Source organism: Rhinolophus ferrumequinum, chromosome 16 (genome assembly GCF_004115265.2).
Source record: "Rhinolophus ferrumequinum isolate MPI-CBG mRhiFer1 chromosome 16, mRhiFer1_v1.p, whole genome shotgun sequence".
Taxonomy (NCBI): domain Eukaryota; kingdom Metazoa; phylum Chordata; class Mammalia; order Chiroptera; family Rhinolophidae; genus Rhinolophus; species Rhinolophus ferrumequinum.
Genome location: NC_046299.1, coordinates 8,044,539 through 8,069,552, shown reverse-complemented (window position 1 = coordinate 8,069,552; position 25,014 = coordinate 8,044,539). Strand labels below are relative to the sequence as shown.

Below are 25,014 nucleotides of genomic sequence, written 5' to 3'. Positions count from 1 at the left end.
CAATCTATTGGGCACCTGTTCTGGGCCTGATACTGTGCTAGGCGCAGGGAACACAGCTGGCAGGACGAGCCCTGACATCTCTGCTCTGGTGGGTAAATAGGCTGTAGTGAGGAAGTCAGACGTGGACCAAGTAGACAAAAGGAAGACACTCACTTTCAGGTACTATCAGGGCGACCGAAAGATACCAAATGGGTGTTGTGAGAGACAGGAACAGAGAAGGGAGTGGCCAAATTAGATTAGCTCAGTGGTTCTCGAAGTGAAGTTCCCCCATGGGCAGGCTCAGCCTCACCTGGGAACTTGGTAGAAGTGCAAAGCCTTGGGACCTACCCCAGACGCACTGAATCAGAAACTCAAAGGGTGGGCCCCAGCGGTCTGCGTTTTAACAAGCCCTGCAGGGATTCTGATGTACCTTACAGTTTGAGAACCACTGGATTAGATGGTCAGTTGATATTTGGACGGAGTCTCAAATGACAAGAAGCAGGCAGACATGAGAAGGTCCATGTCTAGAGACAAGCAGTGCAAAGGGCCTGAGGTGGGAATGAATTGGGGGTATTAGAGAAACAGACGGAGACTGATGACGTTTTGATAGGCGGGGAGGGGACAGAGACCTGATCTGCCAGACTCTGGCCTGGAAGACCATGGAGAGAAATTCAGATTTTGGTGACATAAAGTGATGTATGTTTTAACAGAACCTCTGTGGTTGCTGTATGGAGAATGCGGGGGCGAGACAGGGGCAAGGAGGTCAGAGAAGGGGCCATTGCAGGATCCTGGCAGGGTGTGAGGGTGCCTTGAACTAAGGCAGGCTTTCTCGACCTTATTTTCATTATTTGCTCTGCTACTCCACCAGGAATCTTTGTAGACATTTTATTTCTAATTACCCAAGATATTTCGATGCCACAGATATATTGTACGTGTTCATGTATTGTGGTCTTTGGAGAACCACAAACTATTGTAAGATCTAAGAGTTTTTTCACCTTCCCAGGAGCCAGTTTTTACCCGTCTGGGGAATGATACTGGCCCACTGAGAACGCATGGACTAAGGTGCTAACAGTGAAATGGAAAAACATGCAGCTTTGAACATTTTGGATATTTTAGACTTGCTGGTGGATTGGATTTAGAAGGAAGAAGAATCAAGGAAGATTCCTAAAATTCTGGCTTCAGCATTTGGGTAATTGGGACCATTTGCTGAGATGTGAAATCTGATTAGGTCAGGTATGTTTGCTGAGGTCCGTGGTCACAGACCCAGTGTCCAGGGGGAAATCCTATTGGTACCCGGTGTTTGTGGAAGACAGCGCTAAACATCACAAACCCTGTCTCACTGGGGAAAACTCAGGGTAGACGCCATCCTTGCGAGAAAAGGAAGGTTCTCCTTTGTGCTGTAGGGACGGCTTATTTTCTGCTATATACCTGTGGTACTGTGATTTATAAGAAATACTCATATATATTTGGTTTTTGTCCCTGTTCCTGGCCCAGAGCTCCTAAAAGCCTTGAAATTATCTAAGTGAAGAGAGGAAGAAAAGTATCTTTTGTTATGTTAATGAGAGAGGTTGGAGAGTACCGGTTGCTGAGCACATGGGGGGGGGCCAGGAGGGTGGCTGCTCAGTGGGCGTGAAAGCTCCATGCCCTTTCCCCAGACCTTTCCCTGTGCGTTCTTCCATCTGGCTGTTCCTGAGTTATATCCGTTTATAATAAACTGGTAATCTAGTAAGTTAAATGTTTCTCTGAGTTCTGTGAGCTGCTCTAGCAAATTTATTGGACCCAAGGAGGGGTTTGTGGGAACCTCTGATTTTTAGGCAGTTGTTCATAAGTATAGGTGACAAGTTGAATTTGTGACTGACATCTGAAGTTGGGGGGAAAGGGGAAGTCTTGTGAGATTGACCTGTGTGATCTGACACTATTTTCCAGGAGGTGGTGTCCGAATGGAGTTGATTTGTAGGATACCCAGCTGATGCTGGAGAATTGCTTGGTGTGGTAACAAAACCACCCACACATTGGAGTTGTTGGTGCAGAATTTTAACACCTAGTACCTTAAACATCCAACCATACCTCATCCTTTTCTTCGGAGGGGGGCAGATGTCTCAATCCATCCAACAAACATGAACCCACCAACAAAATGGGCTAAGCTCTGGGCTTTAGGCCAGAGACATGAAGATGAACAGGACATGCTAATCTAGTCGTAGAGAGAGACATGTGAGCAAATAATTCTCGAATAAGCTAAATGCTATAGCAGGCTCTTGGGAGCACAGGGCGAGGAGAGTGGCCAGCCTTGCATTCTCCAGACCAGGTAGCCTCGCAACTAGGTCTCAAAACGGACTAGGAGTCAGGGAGTGTTGGGGAAAAAAGGTTCCAGGCAGAGAGAACAGCTTTAACTATTATAGGCCTACAGGAAACTGAATTTAGGAGGAACTAGATGTACTAGCCTCTCAAATAGGAAATTCCAGAACTTCTTTAAATTTGGGAAAGAGGAGATGTAGCATATATTGGGGGTGCCAAAAAAAAAATGTATGCAAGTGGATACTTTCGTCAACATTGCTCAAGCAGTAGTTCGCCGTAATCAGAAGTGTCTGGATGCTGGTGGGAACCACTTTGAGCACCTCTTATCATTGCAGACGTCAAATGTGACTTGTATTCATCTTTCGTTTTGGTACATATTGAGTGTTACAATTTTAATAGTTATTTCCTTTCTTAAAATGTGTATACCTTTTTTTGGCACCCTCTGTATATTAGGCTCAACCTCTTAGCTTTTTCAAAAATACAAACTTACTTAGAGCAAAAAAACCGTGTTGTCTGAGTAGCAGCAGCTACCGGGAGGAAGAAAAATGGTTGGGGAAAAAATGAAATTGTAGACTTCAAATGAAAGTCAAGATGTTTCTTTCTTATACCTAGCCCCCAGCTATCATTTGTGGACTAAATCTACCTAATCCTGGGCACTGGACCCAGGGGTAAAAACCATCACCTCACCCAGCAGCTCAGTGTGGATGAGTACAGATGATGTGAAGTGCGGAAACCCAGGTTCAGAGAGGTTAAGGAACTTGCCCCAGGTCACACAGACAAGACTCGCCTTGGTGCAACTAGAATCCAGCTTACTTTGATGCCACCTAAAGCCCTGGCTCGCAGCCATCACACTGAGCTCTCACAGCTGTCTGAAAATATTTATGTTGTCGTCTCCATAATTAGAAAGCAAACCCCAGTCTGTCCTTAACATTTAATTTCCGTCTAAACAAGGTCAGTTCTGAGACTCCAAAAAACGAAAAATCAAAAACATCGGATGTGTTTTATGATGCGGCTGAGGCCAGTGCTTGATGACCTGAGCCCAGTGTGTCCTAAGCAGTAGCATTTTCCTCCTTCCAATCAGACTTTTGTGAAGACCCAGATCTAGTCACAAACTCGTGCCAAGTTGGAGCTGGGTGCAACCTCCGCCTCCAGGCCTGCTTGTGACTCATTATTTATCTCTAGCAGGAAGTAAACACTGAGAGGAGAGTAGGCGGGAGAGAGGCAAGGAGTGAGCTCCCTGACTTTTGACACCCGCTGGAGAAGAAGGTCACGCACTAAATTAGGTGTGTATCTGCTTTCTGCTCCTCTGGTTTCAAGAGAACATTTAGGAAGAGGAGTATTTTTCCATTCTGAGATAACACCTATATACTGAAACAACTTGAAAAACAGAGAAAAGAGGAAAGTAGAGGGGGAAAAAGAAATCAATTCTCCCACCATCTACAGACAACTACCCTTAAATATTAGTGAGTTTCCCTTAGACTTTTCTCTTTTTTCTAGTTCCTTCTTTAGTGACTGTGAGATAGCTATGTGTGTATATACATATATATTTATATATCTTTAAATATAAAACATTGAAGTAATATATATGACACATATTGTACTACATAATATGTTATATATAAGATATATCTTTAAATAATTACTAGACTATTTTTTAGAGCCGCTTCAGGTTTATAGAAAAATCGAGCAGTACAGGGAATTCCCACATACCCCTCCCTCCTCCGTATACGGTTTCCCATGTTGTTATTATTTTGCACATTTGTAACAATCAATAAACCATTATTGATATATTATTATCAACTAAAATCTATAGTTTACATTAAGGTTCACACTTTGTGTTGTACATTCTGTATACGGGTCTGACAAATGCATAATGCCGTGTATCTACCATAACAATATCATATAGAATAGTCTCACTGTCTTAAAAATCTGGGCTCTACCTATTCATCACTCCCTCCCTCCCTGACCAACTCCTGGCATCCACTGATCTTTGTACTGTTTCCATGGTTTCTTTTTTTTTTCCTATTATCTTTTTTTATTGATATAAAATACATACTGTAAGAGTATAAATCTGAGAGCTGGATGAATGTTTATACTCCTGTACACCTGTGTAATCACACCCAGGTCTAGATCTAGAGCAGGGGTGTCCAAACTGTGGCCCGCGGGCCTGCGATCCATTTTTTATTGGCCCGCAGCAAATTCCAAAAATAATATTTAATTTACTTAAATAAACCAGGTGAGGCATTATGTACTTCACCTCGAGTGAGTGGCCCAGCTGTTTGTGTATTTTACCGAATGTGGCCCTTGGTGAAAAACGTTGAAAAAAGTTTGGACAACCCTGATCTAGAGCATTTCCACCCCCCAACATTCTCTCCTGTCCCTTCCCAAGCCCTGCCCAAGAATGACAATTATTCTGACTTCCATCATTACTGATTACTTTCGTCAGTTCTTGAACTTCATACAAATGGGATTAAACAGTATATATACTTTGGTACCTAGTTTCTTGTATGCACTGCTACTTGTTGATTTTTAAAATTATTTTTATATGGTAAAAAATGGCATAGCATAACACTCAAACTTCTTAACCAGTTCTAAGTACAGTTCAGTATGTTAAGTATATTCACACTGTTGTGCAACCCATGTTTCTATAGTTTCTTAAGGTAGAAGCTGAGATCATTGATTTGAGCCCTCCTCTTATAGATGTTTTAGTTTATTAAAAGTCACTCTTAAGTCTTGTATCTGCCACATTTTGATATTTGTGTTTTCATTTTCATTTGGTTCAAATTTCTAATTTCCGTTTTAATTTCTTCTTTGACTCGTGGGCTGTTTAAGAGTCTATAATTTAGTTTCCAAATAGTTGGAGATTTTCCAGATATCTTCCTGTTATTGATATCTAATTTAATTCCATGGTAACCAGATAATAGACTTTGAATAATTTGAATCCTTTTGAATTTATTGAGACTTTCTCATGTGTAGAATATGGTTTGCTTTGTAAATGTTCCATCTACACTGTCACTATTGGCTAGTGTTTAATAAATGTCAATCAAGTCACGTTGGTTGGTAGCTTTGTTCTGGTCTTCTGTATCCATACTGATTTTCTATCTATGTGTTCAGTCGATTATTGAGAAAGGGATGTGGAACTATCAGATTATAATTGTGGATTTATCCATTTCTCCTTTTATCCATTTTTTCTTCATGTATTGTGAGACTCTGTTATTAGATAAACTTTTAGGATGTTTATGTCCTCGTGATGAATTGAACCCTTTATCAATGTGATGATCTTCTTTATGGCAGGTAATATTCTTTGCTTCAGCATCTCTCTTGTCTGATATAATATATACACAATAGTTTTCTTTTGATCAGCATTTTCATGGTTTATCTCCCCCCTCCATTCTTTTACTTTTAACCTATATGTGCTTTTTAAGCAAAATTTGAAACACCTTTCTTATAGACAGCATATGGTTGGATCTTGCTTTTTAAATCTATTCTGAATATCTCTGCATTTTAACTGGAGTGTTTATAACATCTATGTTTAATGTGGTTATTAATATGATCGGTTTAAATCTATAGCTTGTTATTTGTTTTCTCTGTCCATCTCTTTTTTGTTCCTTATTTCTTCTTTTATTTGTCTATTTTTTTGCCTTCTTTTGGAAAAATTCATTTTTATGATTCTACTTTGTCTTCCTTTGGACTTATTAGCTACAACTATTTGTGTGTTTTTTTAGGTGTTTTTTTAGGGTGCTTTAAGATCTATAAGGTACCTCTTTAATGTATCACAAACTACTGTTAAGTGATACTATATCATTTCATGTATAATAGAAGTCTTACGACAGTATACCTCCATCTCTCCCCTGTAGCCTTTGTATGATTGTTGTCACACATTTTATTTCTACATGTGTTATAAATCCCACAATTTATGTTATTTTTTGCTTTACATAGTCAATTCTCTTTTAAAAGAGATTTCAATAAAAAGGAACAAAAGACCATATTTCACTGCATGATCGCCATTTCTGGTGTTCTTTATTCTTTTGTGTCACTCCTGATTGCCATCTGGTATTATTTTCTTCTGGCTTGAAGGATTTCCTTCAACATTTCTTGAAACATAAGTCTGCTGGCGATTAATTCTTTTTGTATATCTGAAAAAAAATTTTATTTCACCTGTGTTTTAGAAAGATATTTTCACTGGGCAAAGAAGTCCAGTGCCAGACACTGGACTTTATGCTTTTGGATTCTGGATATTTTTGTATTTCTAGGTTGGAAGCATTTTTTCTTCTCTCTCTCTAATTTAGAGATATTGCCCCACTGTATTCTAGCTTGCATCATTTCCCACCACAACAAAACATCTGACGTCTCCCTTACTTTTGTTATTTTGCCTTTTTTGCCTCTGGCTGCATTTAATATTTTTCACCTTTTTTTTTTTTTTTTACTGGTTTTAAGCAATTTGGTTTATGATATGCCTTGGTATAAGTTTCTTCTTATTGTGTTTGGATCTATGGGTTTCTAGTTTACATCATATTTGGAAAAATTTCAGTCATTATTTCTTCAAATAAGGTTTTTCAATGCCCCCTCCTTTGGGGACCTAATTACACATATATTCGGCTGCATAAAGTTGTCCCATAGCCCGCTGAGGCTCTGTTCATTTTTTTCCCCCAGTCTTTTTCTCTTTGTGTTTCATTTTGAAGTATTTCTGTTGCTATGTCTTTAAGTCACTAATATTTTTCTCTGTAATGACTAATGTGTTATTAATTCTACCCAGTGTGTTTTTCATTTTAGACATTGCAGTTTTCATCTCTAGATGTTTGATTTGGGCCTTTTTTTATATCTTCCTTGTCTCTACTTAACATGCTCAATCTTTCCTCTAGCTTCCTGAACATATGGAATACAGTTACAATAGTTTTTAAAAAGTCTTCGTGTACTAATTCTATCATCTGTGTAATTTCTGGGTCAGCTTTGATTTACTGAGTTTTCTTTTCATCGTGGGTCATATTTTCCTGCCTCTTTGCATGCCAGACACTGGACTTTATGCTTTTGGATTCTGGATATTTTTGTATTTCTATAAATGTTCTTAAACTTCGCTCTGGGATGCAGTTACGTTATTTGGCACAGCTTAATTCTTTTGGGTTTTGCCTTTACACTTTGTTAAGTGGGATCACGGCAGTGCTTAGTCTAGGGTTAATTTTCTCCACTGCTGAGGCCAGACCTTGCCTAGTACTCTAACAAATGTCCGAGGAATTATGAAGTTTTCCACTCCGATGGCAATGGGAACTCTTCCCAGCCTTGTATTAGCTTCAAGAATTCTTCCCTCTAAACCTTTCAGGTGGTTTGTTCCTAGACTTGGGTGTTTTCTATACAAGCATATGCTGACCGGTGCTTTGCACTTCTCTGGAGTTTCTCTTTTCTGGTACTCTCCCTTGGGAGCCCTAGCTGGCTGGGTCTCCCCAGGTGCCCAGCTCCATTTCCTCCTCAAGTCAGGGAGACAGTTCACTTGGGTCCTTGCATCGGGCGCCACTTCCTTCTTGTAATTCTTAATTTTTTTATATGACACTTTTCAACCTAGGCTCTCTGAAAACACGGAAAAGCCAGCATATCAAATTTCATTTTTTATTTATTTTTTATTTTCAATGGAAATGCAACAAAACACCTGGCATTTATTTTGGGAGAGGTGAGGAGACCCTTCTAGGAGACCCTTCTAGACAAAAAAGAGTAAGAGACACGATGCCATGGGCAAGAGTTGTTTTCTTTTCAAGAGCAGCTTGTATCAAAAACACTTGTAGTTTCTTGTCTTTTTATGGGCTCAGATGCCAATTTTGACAGCAGTTAATCTTCCCAAACTCATCACTGCAGCTGTGTTAGTGCTGGGAGGGAATCTGGCATGGTTCTCACGTCTTTAACGTTGAACCAGCTTGGCCCCTGGGAATGCTGACTCATCGACTCTCCCTCACCCCCCATTTAGGTCTGTGGGACTGCAGAGAGGCATGTCTCAGTGAAATAGCCTGGTACTGGGACCTTCATTTATGGCTTGGGTTGCTCGGGCATCGTGGTCTGTTTTTGTCTATCTCAGAATGAGGGCAGAAAAGTTAAAACTGGATTAAAAATACAAAGCTGAGTCTGACGGAGCTGCCAAGGTCGGTGGGTTCCCTGGCATCTGTGCAGGGGCCGTTGTTAGGATGGTGTGTGTGCACTGGACCGAATCTGCTAGGATCCCAAAGGAGTGTCTGAGGAGGTGCCTTTCTACGTGAAATACGTGTTAAGGTTTTAAAGGCGTGGCAGTTTTCATCTCCTTATTAACTTGAGAATTCTTTCCTCTACACAGATCACTTACAACATAAATTGCTTTTCCAAAGTCTCTGGAATAGATGATGCAACCCACAGCGCAGGTCCCAACAAGCCCTCCATCCACTCAGGATATTGAAACGAGACAAGGCACAGTCTCCATTATCCTCCAGTGGGGGAAATGGTCACCAATGTTAATGGCAGCTGTGACTAGTGCCGTCACTGGGTGGGCCTGTGAAAGGAGGTCTGATCCGAGAGGCCGGGTGAAGACGCTTTGCTGAGAAGTAGCGATGGGGGTTGAGGCGGGCTGGGGGATTCCAGGCTCCAGGCAGATGCAGGATGGGGAGCTCTGTGTGTGATATTCAAGGCAGGAAGTTGACTGGAGCACGGGGAGAGCAAAGTGAAGTCACCTGAGAGTGCCCCCCACCCCGGGGGTGACAGAATCAGGCTTTCATTTCTAAGCCATTGCTCTGGCTACAGCCTGGAGCACAGAATGGATGGGAGAAGAGGCGCGATCAGCAATCAGTACAGGGAAAGTGGGAAGTGGCAGGGCCCTGGAGCAGGCGCACGGGGCTTGAGCTTGCTTTGCAAAGGGGCTCTGCAACTCCAGATCTGGTCTTGGACCTCTCTGGGAACATTTCGTCATGTGTGCAGTGGCAGTGGGGCGGCATCCTCTCTACCGGGCAATCATAACTGCAAAGTGCTTAGCGTGGCCCTCGCCTTAGCCAGTGCTCAGTACATGGCAGCTCTCCATCCTGACAGTTTTGCTGTCTGGTTTTGCTGGTCTTAAAGCGGTAGTGTACGGCCATGCTTGTTTTTCCCCCTCAATTGGCCTTCTTCCTCCTTTTAAGCATTCTTGGTCAGCTGGTGTGTTGTCTTCAGAACTACCGTGTTTCTCTGAAAATAAGACCTAGCCAGACCATCAGCTCTAATGCGTCTTTTGGAGCAAAAATTAATATAAGACCCGGTCTTATTTTAATATAAGACTGGGTCTAATATGATATAATATAATATAACATAATATAATATAATATCGGCTCTTATTTTAATATAAGACCGGATCTTATATTAATTTTTGCTTCAAAAGACACGTTAGAGCTAATGGTCCGGCTAGGTTTTATTTTCGGGGAAACACGGTATGCACTTAAGAACCCCTCCGGATGTGATTGTCTTCAGCTAGGGTAGTGGGGAGGGCCTTTTCTGCTTCCCCATGTCTGCTCAGAACTTTGCTGCAGCAAATCACCAACCTCCCAGGTCTGCACCTCATGCTTCTCCCTTTGTTATGTGTTAGAGGGTGTGGGGATGGGGGGGGTGGGAGGGTGGGCGGGGTGGGGGGTTGGGAGGGTGGGCGGGGTGGGGGGTTGGGGCGGAGGGGGGGCCGGCTGCAGTCCCAGTGCCCTCCTGACCCCATTACGAAGGCAGTGCCCCCTTCAGGCTGAAAACCTTCCATTGAGAGCCCAGCCCACAGGAGCGGGCCTTTGAATTCTGAGCAGAACCTCCGTCCCACACGTTTCGACTCAATCTTGAAGCATAAAAGGACATTATGTAAGCTTCGATTAATACAGAGCCCTCGACAGAAGAGTTCTTAGAATTTTTCCTGCCCTTAGGCAAATCTGCTCCTGGTGTGTGGCTTTAATCTGGCTTTAAAAATTGCTTCTGTTGAGTCATCAAAGAGATTGCCGTGCTCAGTTTATGGGAAGTAAACCAAGGCTGGGTTCTTGTTGTGGAGGGAGTATGTGCCTCTCACTCAGTGGGAGGTTTGTTCCTGGTTGCTCTGTGATAAGACCCACAAGTTTTCGAGGGGCCCAAATCCAGTGAGTTTATCCTCTTGCCCCCAGATGATAATGACTTCAGTCAGCCTGAAGGGAAGACACACTCCCCTTAAGCTGGCAGCTCCTGCCAGAGGTGGGGACGAGGAAGTGGCCTTGCTTGTCTTATTACCAGCGTGGAGGGGTGTGTGTTCTGTTGTTCTGTGCTCCTTGAGCAAGCTGACCTAAATAGGAGCACTTCCTTTCAGAATCACACACCATTAACTACTAAACGATTTGACCTCTAGTTAATAGGTGGGACACAATGAAATGCCAAGTGCTTGTTTAAAGGAAAATCACCAGATGTGTAGTGCAGAGTTGCTGGTTCTGGAACAATCCATTGAGCCAACAGCCTCGCAGCTTGTGAGCCCTCTTGAGCTTCATGCTTTCCAGAAGGACAGGCCTGGCTTCTTACCGCACCCCAGGTGGTTTTCCATGTGCCAACCAGTGCTGGGCCAGGGCTCTTGTAGGCATTTCTGTCCTCGTGGCCATTTGGGAATTGGAGGGATTCATATAACTTACTCTCTGAGTTTTCTCTTTGCTCTTGTCAGTTCTGCTTTTGGGTCAGAAAATGATAGTCTGGTTCAGACAGTAGCCGACTCTCTCTTGGGTCCATCTTGAATCTTTCAGTGCCTCAGGCACTCCATTCTTGTCATATGTTCAGGAGCAGGCATTAAATAAGGACAGCTGGTGTAGTGATGGTGTGAACACACCTTCTTCTAGGATGTCATAGGATGTCACGTGCATTTCATAGGTGAGGGGCTTGGTGAAAGGCTGGAACGAAGTCAGGGAGCCTCTTGGCCTCTGTCTCAGTCTGTTCAGGCTGCTGTACAGTAATTCAGGCTGCTATAAATTTATTCAGCTCCCAAAAATACCACAGACTTGGGGCTTAAACAACATTTATTTCTTATGGATCTGGAGGCTGAAGGTCAAGGCACCAGCAGATGCCATGTCTGGTGAGAGCCAGCTCCCTGGTTCATAGATGGCCATCTTCTCCTGTGTCTCCCATGGTGGAAGGGACAAGGGAGCTCTCTAAGTTCCCTTTTGTAAGGACACTAATCCCATTCACAAGGGCTCCACCCTCATGAACAAATCACTTCCCAGAGGCCCCATCTCCACATACCATCACCTTGGGGATTAGGTTTCAACATAAGAATTTGGGGACAAAAACATTCGGCCTTCCTCCTTGGAAGTTTTTATCTTGGAGGCAGCATAGAGTGAATAAGAACATCATGGTCCATCAGATCCAAGCTTAACCTTTCTGTTCTCAGTGTTCTCATCTGCAAAATGGCAGCGATTAACACCCATCAGCAAAGGTAAGAGATAGTCCACGCAAAGCCTTGATGTCCAATGAATTTCATCCATTATTATTTCCCCAATTTTTCATTTTGGAAACTTGTAACCTCAATAATGTTGAGAGGATATTACAACAACTATCCTTACACCTATTTTGTTAGTCTGCTCAGGCAGCCATAACAGTGCCACAGGTGGCTTCAACAATGCAAATTAGTTTTCCCACAGTTCTAGAGGCTGGAAGTCCAAGGTCAGGGTGCCTGCAGGGTTAGTTTCTGGAGAGACCTTTCTTCTTGGCTTGTAGATGGCACCTTCTTGCTGTGTCCTTTCATGGAAGAGGGTGCTCTTGGTGTCTCTTCCTCTTCTTATAAGTACACCAGACATATCGAATTAGGACTCTATCTGTATGACTTCATTTAACCTTAATTACCTCCTTAAAGGTTCTATCTCCAAATACAGTAACATTGGGTGTTAGGGCTTCAACATATGCATTTGGGGGGAGGGGCACAATTCAGTCCATAACACATATTTCTAAATTTTAACAGGAATGTACTTCACCTTCCCACTGTATGCATCTCTCATGTGTGAATGTATGTGCATTGCCTTGCATGGAAAGCTAGGATTTTGGTACTGAGCATTTTAGAGCAGAATTTTTTCCACTGGTCATGTCCAAAACACTGTGGGTTTAGGTGTGTATGAATGTGTGTGTACCACACAGTTACAAGGAGATGCCATACACTTTCCTCCCTATGATAACCTTAAAGAAAATGGCGAGAGCCTTTAAAAAGCCATACTTCTGTTACCTTTCTACATTTTCAAAATGTTGTATTAGCAATGTATTATGTCTTAAATTTAAAAATGTTAAAAATGCACTTAATTAAAACTACATAGAATTGAGAAACACCGTCCAAATAGAGCACGTGAAAAGCTATTTTATCCATAAGTTGATAATTGTTTAGCTATAGCAAGTCCATAATTCTGAGTCTGGTTCTCCCAAGTCCCCTGGCACACTTCATAGTTTTTCTTCCCACCATGGCCAGCTCAAGTGTATTCAACACAAATATGGGTATAAAGTAATTCAGCTCCCAAGAGTTATATATAGGTCACACGCAGAAATTCCACAGCGAAATAGAACTGACTTGTGGCTTATGCCTCTCACAGAACCACCTGTTAAATGTAAAGAATCAAGTTAACGATCGTCGAGAATCGCTCTGTATTTCAAAGCTCGGCTGTGCTCACTTGTGCCGTTTTCCCCAACATCTAAGGATCCCCAGGAGTGTTTGGGACCCCCTTGTAAACTACACAGAATTGGTTCAAACCCTCTATCATTATAGTGAACTTATTTAAAAACTAGGAGTTTCTCACATTTTAGACTATTATGAGTTATTTCTGTATTTCCCTGTTGAGTACTGACCAGCACGGAAAGCCCCAAACTGCATGTTTGAGGTTCCCTGTGTTGATTTTTGGAGAAAGTGATGGCATGTATAATTGTTATGGAGGGATGGGACCGAGGGGGAATGGGGTCTCTTCGTGGGGAGGAAGCAGCTGCATGGGGACGGTGTGTTTTGTGGCCTGCAGTGGGGGGAGTTCCTGTGACGTGGCTCTGTCCTTGACCTCCGTGGGAACCAATAAAACATTCGGTGTTCTCATTGTTGGCAGCGTTGGGCCTGGAGGCTCCTGCTTGTCTTCTGAGGGTGCTGCCAGCTTGGATCCGTGCATCGTGTCCCCAGAGGTGACTGAGCCAAAGAAGCTCCCACATAAAGCCAGGGGTCCAGAAGGTTCTCCACTGCCCAGCCCACCAGCGTCCTGGGAACAAGAGTACCCCTCGGTCTCCATGCCCTTTGCCGAGGGGCCCCTGGAAACTTGCATGGCAAGCCCAGCAACAGCACCTGAAGACTGGCCCTTCACCCAGCCCATCGCTCAGCACCCCAGGAAGGAACCTTCTCCAAATGCCCCAGGGGACTCCCTGGCAGTGTCTGCCCCTTGGGGGGACAGTTCTACTCAGAACAGTGTGGTTTCCATCGTACCCAGTTCTGAAAGAGGGGAAGACCTGAAAGACGGGGGACAAAACTCCACATCCTCCAGTTCCACGAATCAGATACCAGGAACTTCACCAGCACCTCCCAAAGAGCCAGTGAAAGGACAGCTGTGTGGAGAGGATGGCCGGCCTGGTGGTTTCGAGCCCCAGGACAAAGAAGCTGCAGGTGGCTTCCCCCTGCCAGAGTCCGGGCAGACGGCAGCTTCTGTACAAGTGGCCCCAAGGAGCCCTCCTGCAACCCAGTCAGGCAAGGAGAGGTCAGCTGGCCTGGAGGAGTGCCCCCCAAAGCCCAAGACCCCGACCCCACAAGATCCAGCCCCCAGAGCCTCAGACAGAAGAAACTGCCAAGTAGAGTTGCCGCTTCAGGATTTAGCTGCTGACTTGGGGTTCCTTGGGGCCTGCCATCCCACGGGGAGCAGCTCAGGGCCTCCCCCGGAAGCTGAGACAATTGCCACTTCCCGGGAAAGCTGCCAGCAGCAAATGGGGGCTCAACTGCCCTGGGATTCGTTGTATCCCGCCCTGGCGCCAGGGGCCGGGGGCTCTTGGACGGAGACTCCAGATGCCAGTGCTGCTCAGTGTCACTCACAGACAGGGACACGGGAAACTGAGCCCAGTAAAGCTGTCTGCGTGGCAGCGGGCCGCCAGTCTGAAGGGGCTCTGCTTGTGAGCACTGAGGAAGCACGCCCAGCTGCAAGCCTCACTTCACAGACAGCTGCTCGGGCTTCTGTTGCTGCGGAAGAAACCAGCTGGCTGACCAGGGAGATGGTTTCAGGGGCTGAGATGCCCATTCTTACGGATCTGGCCAAAGAGCTGGCAGATGCAGGGTTGGCGGGACAGGAAAAGCATACATCAGATCTTGGAGGTGAAGGAGAGGGTCCAGAAGGGAGCCCTGGAGATGTTCCTGCCTGTTCACTCCAGGAGGAGAGAGGAGAGCTCTGGAACAGGGAGCAAAGCCTCAGAGTCCAACAAGAAGTGCCGCCCCCTCCTCCTCCTAGAGCATCAGAGGAAAGTTCCAGAAGGTTACCGGGGCCAGAGGATGAACCCAAGACACCTGACAGCCCAGCTGTGGCTAAGGAGCAAAGCACACTACCTGGGGCTGACCCTACACAGCAGGAAGAAGCCCTAGAATCACCTGATGGTGTAGATCCTGGGAACCAGAGGGGAGAGCAACCTCAGGCCTTCAGCTGCAAGACCAACCCAGAGATGGAGAAAGACGAGGTTTCAAAGCTAACCAGCGACGTGGGAAGCACGTCCTCAGCTCAGCCCCTCAGAAAGGAGGAACCTGGGCATGCAGACAGGCCCAGCTCTTCATCAGAAGCTGCAGGTCGCAGCTCAGTGGCCTGTGGGATGCTGGGAGAAGCCCATGTGGTCCATGAGTCTGGCTCAGTGCACAAGCCCCATGAGCAGGATTCTGTCCCACCCTCTGGGCCAGATGGAGCCAGTGAACACGTTATTCCTGAAGGAGCTGCCTGGGAGGGGCCGGGATTACAGCCCAAATGTCCTGACACCCTTCAGGACGTGGGGGGACTGGGAAGAATGGACTCTCTTCCTGCTTTAGAATCTGAGAAATCAGACTTCCTGTCAACTCCTGCTGCAGAGGTCGTCCCCAAAGCTCAGGAGGTGGAAAGCTCATCTGACATACAGACGAGGAGCCTTCCGTCCGTGCAGGGGCCCGGCAGCTGTGAAGGGGAGGGCTTGCTAACATCCCTCCAACACCCTGGGCCGGAGCGTGATGCAGCTGGACAGGAAGTCCAAGCTGAGGGGCCACATCCACCCGATGGGGAGAGTTTAGCAGTGGACTGTGGGCTGACGATGCTCAGCCAGGAGCAAGATCAGCAGGGAAACCCGTCCTGCCCAGGAAACAGCTGGATACAAAGAACTGCACCCGAGGGCCCTGCAAAATCTTCTGAGAGCCATCTGCAACCATCCCTGTCGGACCCAGGAGCATCTGTCTTTGATACGCTTGGGGAGAAGGCCCAACCTTGTGAAAAGGAGAAAGGCACTTCTCCAGGTGATCCAGGTTTTAAGAACCCAGGTGCAGATTCTCCCCAAATCCACGTGAAACCTCCTGTGAAACCTCAGGAGGATATGAGCTTGCCCACTCCCGAAAGAGAGGAGCAGGCTTCTGGATCAGAACTTCTAAGTGAGCTCCTCAAAGGCAGCCTGTCTGATGCTCCAAGTTCAGCTCCCAGGGACGCAGATCTGGAGAGTCCTGTGACCGAGCAGTCGGAGCTGTCAGCACGAGGGGAGAATGGGCCAGAGGGAGCCTGCCCTGGCAGTCAGTCCCCCAAGGTCTCGCCTTCTGCAGCAGACACCTTACAAGACTCCTCTGTCGCAGGTGGCTTGAGCAGAAAGGAAAGTTGCTGTGCTGGGCAGAGGCTGAGCAAGTCCCAACAGGAGCTGGCTGCTGGGCCAAAAGGCAGTCGTCAGCATGAAGAAGCCTGTCGTGGGGATGCAGGAGTTTCTGAAGCAGCTGACGCTCGCCCCCCACTTGAGGGCTTGCGTAAGACAGAGAAGGCAAGTGGGAACACAGTGGGGGCCCCACCTTGTTGGCCTGACTCAGTACCACTCCTGGATGCAGCTCACCGCCTGCCAGCCCCAGCGCCTGCCAGCCCCAGCGTCACACCCACTCAGGATGCTCCAGAGAGAGAGGCATGTGATGAAACCCCGGAAGGCAGGCACCGACCAGTGCCGGCCCCGCAGAAGGAAATGGAGTGCCGCAACGCCTTGGATGCAGAGGCCCAAAAGCTTCTTGGAAGTTTCCCATCAGCCAAGGAGCGAGGTGTAGAACGTGGGGCCACTGAGACTGGTGGGGGTGCTGATGAAGGAGACCTGGGGATGCATCGGGCTCCAGAGGCGCCAGGAGAAGCTGCTCTGAGTGATGGCTTGCTTCAGACTGAGCACGGCCCCTCTCCTGGGGAACAAGCTTCTACCTCTGCCCCAGGTGAGCCTGGCCAAGCCAACCAGCCCTCAGCCAGCTCCCAGGATACCTTGCTGCCAGCGGGAGAACTAGGTGGGATTCGAAGGAACACAGTGGATATGCCTGCAGCCCAGGCTGTCCCTGACCCAAAGAGGCTCCTGCCATCTGGGCCACCAGAAGAGGTTGTTCCTGACACTCCTTACCTGCATATTGATGGTGCTGCCAGGAAAGGGGCAGAAAATTGTGGAGTGGAAGTGATTTCCTCTCAAGGTCCCAGAGGTCCTGGTGAAAGCCCTTGTCCCATAGGGAAAACGCCGCCTCCAGGAAGCTCTGCTGGCCCCCTTGCCTCCCTCTCTGAGCCAGGAGCTGCAGGTGGGGAAATCTCTGTGGGGCGAGCCAGCAGCGGAAGCCCCAAAGCCGGGCCCTTTGAGGGACCTGTGGACTCTGTGCCCTACCTGGACAGGATGCCGCTTCTGGCCGATGGTAAGGAGATGACAGAAGAGAAGAAAGCGACAAGTGATTCTGGCGCAGGCACCCACCCCTGTGAGCTTCCTGCGTGCCCTGCCAGTAAGGAGGGCATGGTAGGGGAGGCAGCAGGCGGGGAGAGGATGGTAGAACCTTCCCAGGATCTGAGGAAGGGCGCATCACGTGTTGTGGACACAAGCTCCAAGCAGACCAGCATGACTGCCGGGCTCCCTAACTTCAGGGAGCACATCACCAAGATCTTTGAAAAGTCTGTGCTTGGAGCCCTGACCACGGATCGGCCTCAGCGTGCATCGGGAGAAAAGGCAGGAGCTGGGAGGAGTGTGGCAGGCAAGGACCTGACCGTGTCGTTAAGCCCAGAGAAGCTTCCGGATGGAGTGGCTGTAGCCCCTCTCCCTGCTCCTCCTGTTGGACTCTGGGTAAACTCAAAGGAGAAAAGGCATGAGTTGGCTTTAGAGGCTGACGTTTCCCATCTAGTTCCCCAGGACCCAGCTCCAGAAAAGCTGCCAGGGCTGGTGGGGCTGCCCGCAGAGCAGAACCTGCCAGGTTGCAATGTGGGGAAGGAAATAACTGGTGTCCCACAGATGCCGAAGGAAAACGAGAAGCCAGAGGGGGCCGGAGAAGCTGATCTGGGGCTTGGAGGCCAGGCCCACTCCCAACGGAGAAGCAGCTGGCAGGAATCAGCTTTAGGTCCTTCTTCACAGGCTGCTTCTCCAGGGACTCTGGTGGAGAAAGCTGCTGACTTTCAGGTGGCTCCCCAGAGCCACAGGGAAGGGGACTTGGTTCAAGAGGATAGAATTCCTTCTGGAAAACAGCACCAGGAAACATCCACCAGCAACAGTCAACCCAGAGAAGATGAAGCCCGGGGCTTTGCTCACACAGGGGCTCCAGGTGACGTCCCACTGTCCATCTCTGCTCGGGGACCATCTTCTCCCCATGGGGATGTTCCGATTGTGGCTGAGGCTGTCAGTGAGCCCTGGACCCCTGACACACTTGCGGGTGAGAAGAGGCGTGGAGGTACTGCTGGGATCTCGGAAACACAAAATGCCCAGGGCAACCAGAGTACCCCTGAGCCAGCAGCTGGAGAAGTGACAGACATTCCTCTGGAGCCCAGCGTGGTGGCAGGAACTGCTGGGAAAGCAGAGGGTGACGTCACTTTGAGCACAGCTGAGACCGGGGCACGTGTGTCTGGTGACCTGCCGGAAACAGGTACTACGAGCATGTTCTCCGGCATGGCTCCTGCCTCCACGCCGCCAGGGAGCTGTGGGGACCCAGGCTGCTCTAAGGGTACTCCGGGGATGGAGGCTGCAGCCGCCCTGTGTGGAGAGGGCCCGGCTGGGCCCCTGCAGCTGCAGGCAGAGCAGCAGCCCCGGCCTGAGCTTCCCAGTCCTGCTGGGGACAGGAAGCTGTGTGTCTCCTCACCTCCGGAACCTGAGAAAACTTGGGACCTAAAGCTGCAAAACCTGGTTCCAGAAGCAGTTCACGCTGAAAGGTACTTCAAATCATAAATTCCCATGGGAATGCGGGGTCCGCTTCAAAAGTGATTCTCATCCAATTTCTATAAATCAAACAGATGGACAGTTGGTAATCTAAGTTTTCCATACCGAATTGTTTACATTTACCTGCTTACAATCTCTACACGGGCTGAGATTCTGAAACATGTGAGTCGTGGGTGGTGTGTGGGAGCTGTTTGTTTAACGTGTCTTATGCCTTTTTCTTGTGTTCCTTAATTCATCGCACTTAAACTGTTTGAAAAGCATGAAATGTTTACTGGCTGGCAGTGCACTATTGGTCATAGGTTATAGTCAGTCATACGTTTTTCTGGAGTCCAGATACATCTGCTTTGAATCTGGGTTTATTTATGCAGAGAGGCCTAAATGATCCAAAAGCATGTCAAAGCCCTTGACTGCCTGAAACTAATTTTTTTCCTAGGGATTTTGGCATACGGTAGTAGTCATTTAGAGCTTTGATTGCAAAATGGGCTTTTCAGTAGGACATAAAGAGAAGTGCCCTTCTTACGATCTCTTGCTTTCTTTACATTTATCGCAGAAAGAGCCCCAGGCCTGGCCCAGCCGCCTTACCTTCAATTCCTGAGAAGGATGTTGCAGATGTCACTGGCGAGGTCATTTCTGATGAGGCCAGAAGTGCAGGAGGAGCAGAAAGGTCAGTGAAAAGGTATCAGCCTCTGATACCTTCTTTCTGAGAACCGTGATACCTTCTTTCAACAGAGACGGTTTGGGAACGGCTCATACACAAGTCCTCACGTAAGAAAGAAGCAAATAGCCATTCCCAGTGCGTCATACAGGTAAAGAAGGGCCTTTACCCTTCAGTGAAAGTTTCATTGTTGTCAAAGGCATTGAATGAGTTGCTTTCCTGTCTGAACTTATTACTTATTTTTTGAAAAACAAAGAAACAAAACTCCAGCTTTATTGAGATGGAATTCACAGACCATGCAATTCACCCATTTAAAGTGTACAATTCAATGACTTTTTGTATAATCACAGAGTTGTACAACCATCACCACAATCAATTTTAAAACATTGTTGTCCCTGCAAGGAAACCCTGTACCTCTTAGACATCACACCCCAACTCCCCACCCCCTAGAGCCTAGACAACAACTAAGGTAGTTTATTACTTTTTGAGACAAATGGACTCAACATTGATTTAATCTCTGAAGCAGGAATGTCTGATCACCAACAGCAGTCACACTCTACAGAGATCTTGAGATTAGAGGGGGACAAATGACCCATATACCTGTGACTCCCAGACCTTTGCACTTGCAGGGTGCCTGCCTGTTCTTTTGTCAGTGAAATGCCACTATTGGTTGTGTAAAAGCTGCTGCTCGGGAGTTTCAAACTTTTGGGGAAACGGAGATACTGTGGATAGACACATTGTGAACTGGCTTTGCAGCATCCTTAGGCCTTTGGCTGTTCCAGTACACACTGTATGCGTGCATGCGTGCATGGATGTACGTGATGCATACGTGAGCAGGGCGGAGCTGGACTTTAAATTAGTACCTGTGGCTGGCGAGTGTATCCTCCCAAACAGCTGCAGGCATTTTATAAATGATTTGACTCATATTTTGCACATGCTGAAAGAATGTGATCACCTGTTTTCCAAGTCTGAGCATTTCGACTGACACCCAGCTGCCTTTCCTGCCCTAAAGGCCAGTGAAATGCAGACGCCTTCTGCCGACACACATGCAGGTTGGATCTGCATTAGACACTTGTCTCTGTTGCTGACTCAGCATGTAATTCCCTGCTGCCCATGCTGGTACGGATTTTGACATTCCCCATTAAAGTGTGGGGAAAATATGTAATGGGGATAACCCTCACTCTCCCCACAAATGATACGTGAGTTCCTTCTTTCAGTGTCTCTGGGTGTTTCATCACCTTTTTGGAGAACTCAGGGCCAGACATATAGTAGTTCAATGAATATTTCATGGCTTGTTGTTTTAATCGCTTTAAATTTTAAAATGATAATTTCTAAATTAGTATTAGAGCATTTATAAGCTATAGACAAGTATAAAGGAAAAGAGAAAGGTTCACAACCACACCACCTAACCATTACTGTTATTTATTGTTTTTGTGTATTTTCACCCCTTTTTTTTCTGTTTTAAGTATTGATGGAGTTGTTTGCCCGCTGCCATCAGAACTCTTTGCAAACAGATCTTAGTGGCTGAAGTTGTACGACTTAGCAGTTTACCGAGCAGTAGACATTTATGTTGTGACCAGTGTTTCTGTTCACTTTGTCCTGGTCGGGGGTCCTTTGGGTGTCAGACTTGCAGATTGTCTCTAGAGCTGTGGCGTCCAATGAGGCAGCCACTCGTCACCTGTGAAGGGAGATGTGCAGGAAGTGTAAGTTGAAGACTTAGTGTGGAGAAAAGAATAGGAGATACATCGTGAATGATTTCTATATTGATTGTAGGTTAAAATGATAATATTTGAATGTCTCGGGTGAGAATATATTTTTAAAATTAATTTCACTTATTTCTTTTTCCCGATTTTATTGTGACTACCCAAAACTTTTAAATTACGTATGTGGGTTTTGAGTACATGGCTTTCCATTGAGGCTTGAGGTCTGTTTCTGTTTAGATCATTTGGCTCCACAACCTGCTTTGCCCTGGTCCTTGAAGGAAATGAGGATGGAGAGGACTGGCCTTTCCTGTGCTTTGGGTTCTTGGGAAAAAGTTCTTCCATCCTCCCATTGGTTGAGGCTTTCTGGGAAGTGTTCTGATTGGACCCTCCCCTCTAGCCTTCCACGTGGGGTGACCTATGGCTCTCTTTCTTTGAGGGGAATTAAAGAGGTGGCAACATCCGAGCCAATAGGTTACGACAGATCCCAGCTTATATCTAATAGACAATCAGAGGTCTCCAGAAGGGTACAGACCATCTCTGTCCAATAGAAATATTACATGAGCCACAGATATAATCTTGAATTTTCCAGTAGCCATGTTAAAAAACTAAACAGAAAATTAAAATATAAAATCAATTTTGATAATATATATTTTATTTAACTAGTATATCACACATATTATCATTTCAACATGTAATTAACATAAAAATTATTAAGGTGATATTCTACATTCTTGTTTTCATAATGTCTTTGAAATCTGGTGTGTATTTTATAATCACAGCACCTCTCCATTTGGACCAGCCACCTTCTAAGCACTCAGCAGCTGTATGTGGCAAGTGGCTGCTGTATTGGACATCCCAGCCCCTCACCAAGTTGTAACGACTATCGACAGTGATCCAGAAGGGCACCCCAAAGACTCATGGGGACCCCAAAGACCCATGTCGCTCTGCCCAGCAACCTCATTCCTACAAGTTTAACAAAAACACTGGGAACTCTTTTTGGCCTTGAAGAGGAGGCTCAGTACCTCTGGTGAACCTGTTCACCATGAGGGAGCTGTGTCTGGTGTGTGCACCTGGGCAGGTCTCAGAGAAAATCTGGCCAAGGCCAGCGGGTGCATGTCCTGGGAGCATCAGGCTTGCAGGTCAAGGTGAAATTCAGCAGCAGTCTGGGAGAAGTTGGGTGGCCATACTTCAGCGGACATGGCCTGGAGCTGGGGTAGTGATGAAGTTCAGAGCAGGGGCTCTGGATTCCTACCCCAGCTCTGCCCTTTACTGGTTAAGTACATGACCTCAGTTTGCCCATCTGTAGAATGGGGATGATAACTGTACCAGCGTCATCGAGTCACCTTGATGTCATTCATTCAAGTGCAATACCCACAGGTTCTGGTGCTCAGGAGGTGTCAGGTTTCCTATTATAGACCTGTGGGAAGCTTTTCCTGTGAAGTGAACTGTTTGGCCACCATTTCTCTCCAGGTAGGGACCGTTCTCTGAGGTTGAGGTTCCAACCTGGCCTTCTTTCTTTTCTAGTACTGAATTCTTTGCTGAAATATCTTAATGGGTGAGAGGAGGGTGAATTCTTTCTTACACCTTACTGTGTAGCCCATAGCTATCTGCTTCAAGTTAAAAAGTTTTGAGATTGTGTTTTACTGTAAAATGTTATGTGTATCTTTCATTGTGTACTATAGTGTATTATATTTCAACATAAAAATAATGTTTTGCGTTACCACAAGAAGAGCAAAGCAAAGCAAAACCAAATTTTCTACTCTTATTGGTGATCTGGTGACAACTGTTGAATCTATTGAATTTGGAAGATTCTGCTGACTGGAATAGAGCTAATACCACAGATCAGATTCAATATGTAAGCATGTCTCTTTTTTATCTTGGCGACAGGATAGTTTGATAACTCGGTCTCATAAACATGGAGATGCAGGGAGCACAGACATGTTTACTGCTTTATTTCCAACTTCTGAAGTTAAATTGGCCCTGCTGGGGGATGTGCCATGGTTATCCTATGGCTGTGTTTACCTCCAGCCACCACGCCACATACGAGGGCTACGTGGGCACCCATCTCTGTGAAGCAGAGGTTGGTAGACGGCTGGCTGTGGGTTTCCATGTATTGTGTGGTCCCTCCCTTTGGAAGAGACTGGGGCCCACAAACAGCTTCACATTATTTTCAGACCGTTCCAGAGGAGGTGATTGAATTGATTTTGACTTTGTCCCCATACGACTGTCTTCCGTGTGGATGGCAAGTTGAGAATTTAGCATTTGCTTGCACACCACTGATGACCAGACATGTAGTTCTGGATCCATCCTGGGCACTGCCAAGCTGGTTTTTGCTGAGTATTTAGTGTGTAAAGGGGTTTTTCTTTTCCATTTGGGAAAATGGTTGGAAAGGTATCATTTTCAATTATTAGTGCATTTTGAGAGAATTAAATGATTCCCAGATGCTCAGGGTCTTTGTGTGGACCTAGGCTAAATCATGAAGGGCAGTTGGGTTGAAAAGTTGAGGGCGTTCAGGGAGGGAGAACAGAGAGGAACAGCTGGCACTCTGCCGAGGAAGTCCTGGCTGGGCCTGAACGTAGCGCCCTTCCTCCCACGCTTTCTTCCCACTCGGTCTCTGCTTCTTCCTTCTCTCTCCTCCTCCTTCTAAAAGTAGCAGCTTATGACACCATCCTTTTGAGTTTAAGAATAGGTTTTGAGGATGGCTACAGCTGTATAAATTAAATAAAAGCAAAAAAGTGTTTAAGTGTAGTTCTCCTGGCAGATAAAGCCAGGACAACAGATCTGCCTGTCTCCTGGAGATCCCTCTGGGTTTGATTTTATATTACATGGCTTCTAGTATTTTAAACTTCCTTTTGAGAAGTATTGGCTATTACAGAGCTACTACTCTGATACTCTTTACACCTGGAGCAGTTTTCTTCTCAAAGTGGGAGGCAGTCGAATCCAGACAGACCCGTTCATATCGTGCTGGCTGTGCTGCCTTGGATAAGCCGCTTAACTTTCCAATCCTCAGTTTCCACATCTATAAAATGGGAGAAAGACTACCTCTCTGTTAGAGTTGGAATTAGGATAAAATTGGAAAGTTGCCGAAGCATCTAGTATAACGCCTAGTATATGGTCAGTGCATAATAAAAATGGTAACTACTATTATACTTTTAATTGTGTTGATTCAAAATCATCCTGGCAACTAAGCAAAAGGAGAAAATGCCCAAGACCCCAAATGAAGTGGTCACAGACCCTGTGGGGATAGGGTGCCGTGGGCCTGGTTGAGACTCTCTTTCCAGCTGTTCGACCTCTCTGTGCTGCTTTCTGTCTGTCACTGGGGTTTCCACTAATGCTGCTTGGCTCACAGGAGCTGGTTACATGGTTCAACAGTTCTTATAAACTAAAGACTCTACAAATGACTTGGATTTATATCATCAACAGCTTCGGTCATGGGGAACCATCATATTTAAAAGTCAAAGGAACTTTAAAATGTAGCCTTTATATTCTGAAGGTTTTGTGTTCCATAATTTTCTTAGAGGTGAATCTGTCCTTTAGAAAAATGCCAAGTCACTTTGGAAAGCTGGTTGATGAGGCACCTGCACAAAGGGTGGCGTCCTCCTCGGAGGTAAGGGCCGATACCCTGCCTCAGGTGCCTGCAAGGGGACCGCACTGCCTTGGCTTCCAGCTCTTCTGCGTTTCTGAGCGCTCTGCCCCATGGCCTCTGTCACACTGCATCTGGACCCAAGGGCCAGCTTCTGGGCAAGGTGGTGATTCTCCAAATGATTACGTCCAAACTGACCCAACTTCTCTTCCTGAAACCTCTCATTACTGCCACTGACAGAAGCCACTGCGTTAGACCTGGCTTCAGGTTTGTTCAGCAGCAATGTTTGAGAAATGGATATTTTCGACCCTAACTGGTTAGAACTGGAAGGAAACTTGGGACATTCTTGTTGAGGCTCAGAATAGGGAAGGAACAAGGGAACTAACTGGCAGCAGAGCTAGAACCAGATTCTGGCCCCTGATGGCCCCTGACGGCCCCTGATGGCATATTTCCCCCTTGGTACATGAATTGAACTGAGGACCCTG

General features: G+C 46.3%; 1 protein-coding gene across 1 annotated transcript in view; it reads left to right on the top strand.

The window, feature by feature from the left end:
• TACC2 (transforming acidic coiled-coil containing protein 2) overlaps positions 1-25,014 on the top strand; it is a 170,640-nt gene that overhangs the window by 20,912 nt on the left and 124,714 nt on the right. The window contains exons 4-5 of the mRNA XM_033129785.1: positions 13,308-18,581; positions 19,139-19,252. Coding sequence (XP_032985676.1) covers positions 13,308-18,581; positions 19,139-19,252 — 5,388 coding nt within the window. The remainder of the gene's footprint in view (positions 1-13,307; positions 18,582-19,138; positions 19,253-25,014) is intronic.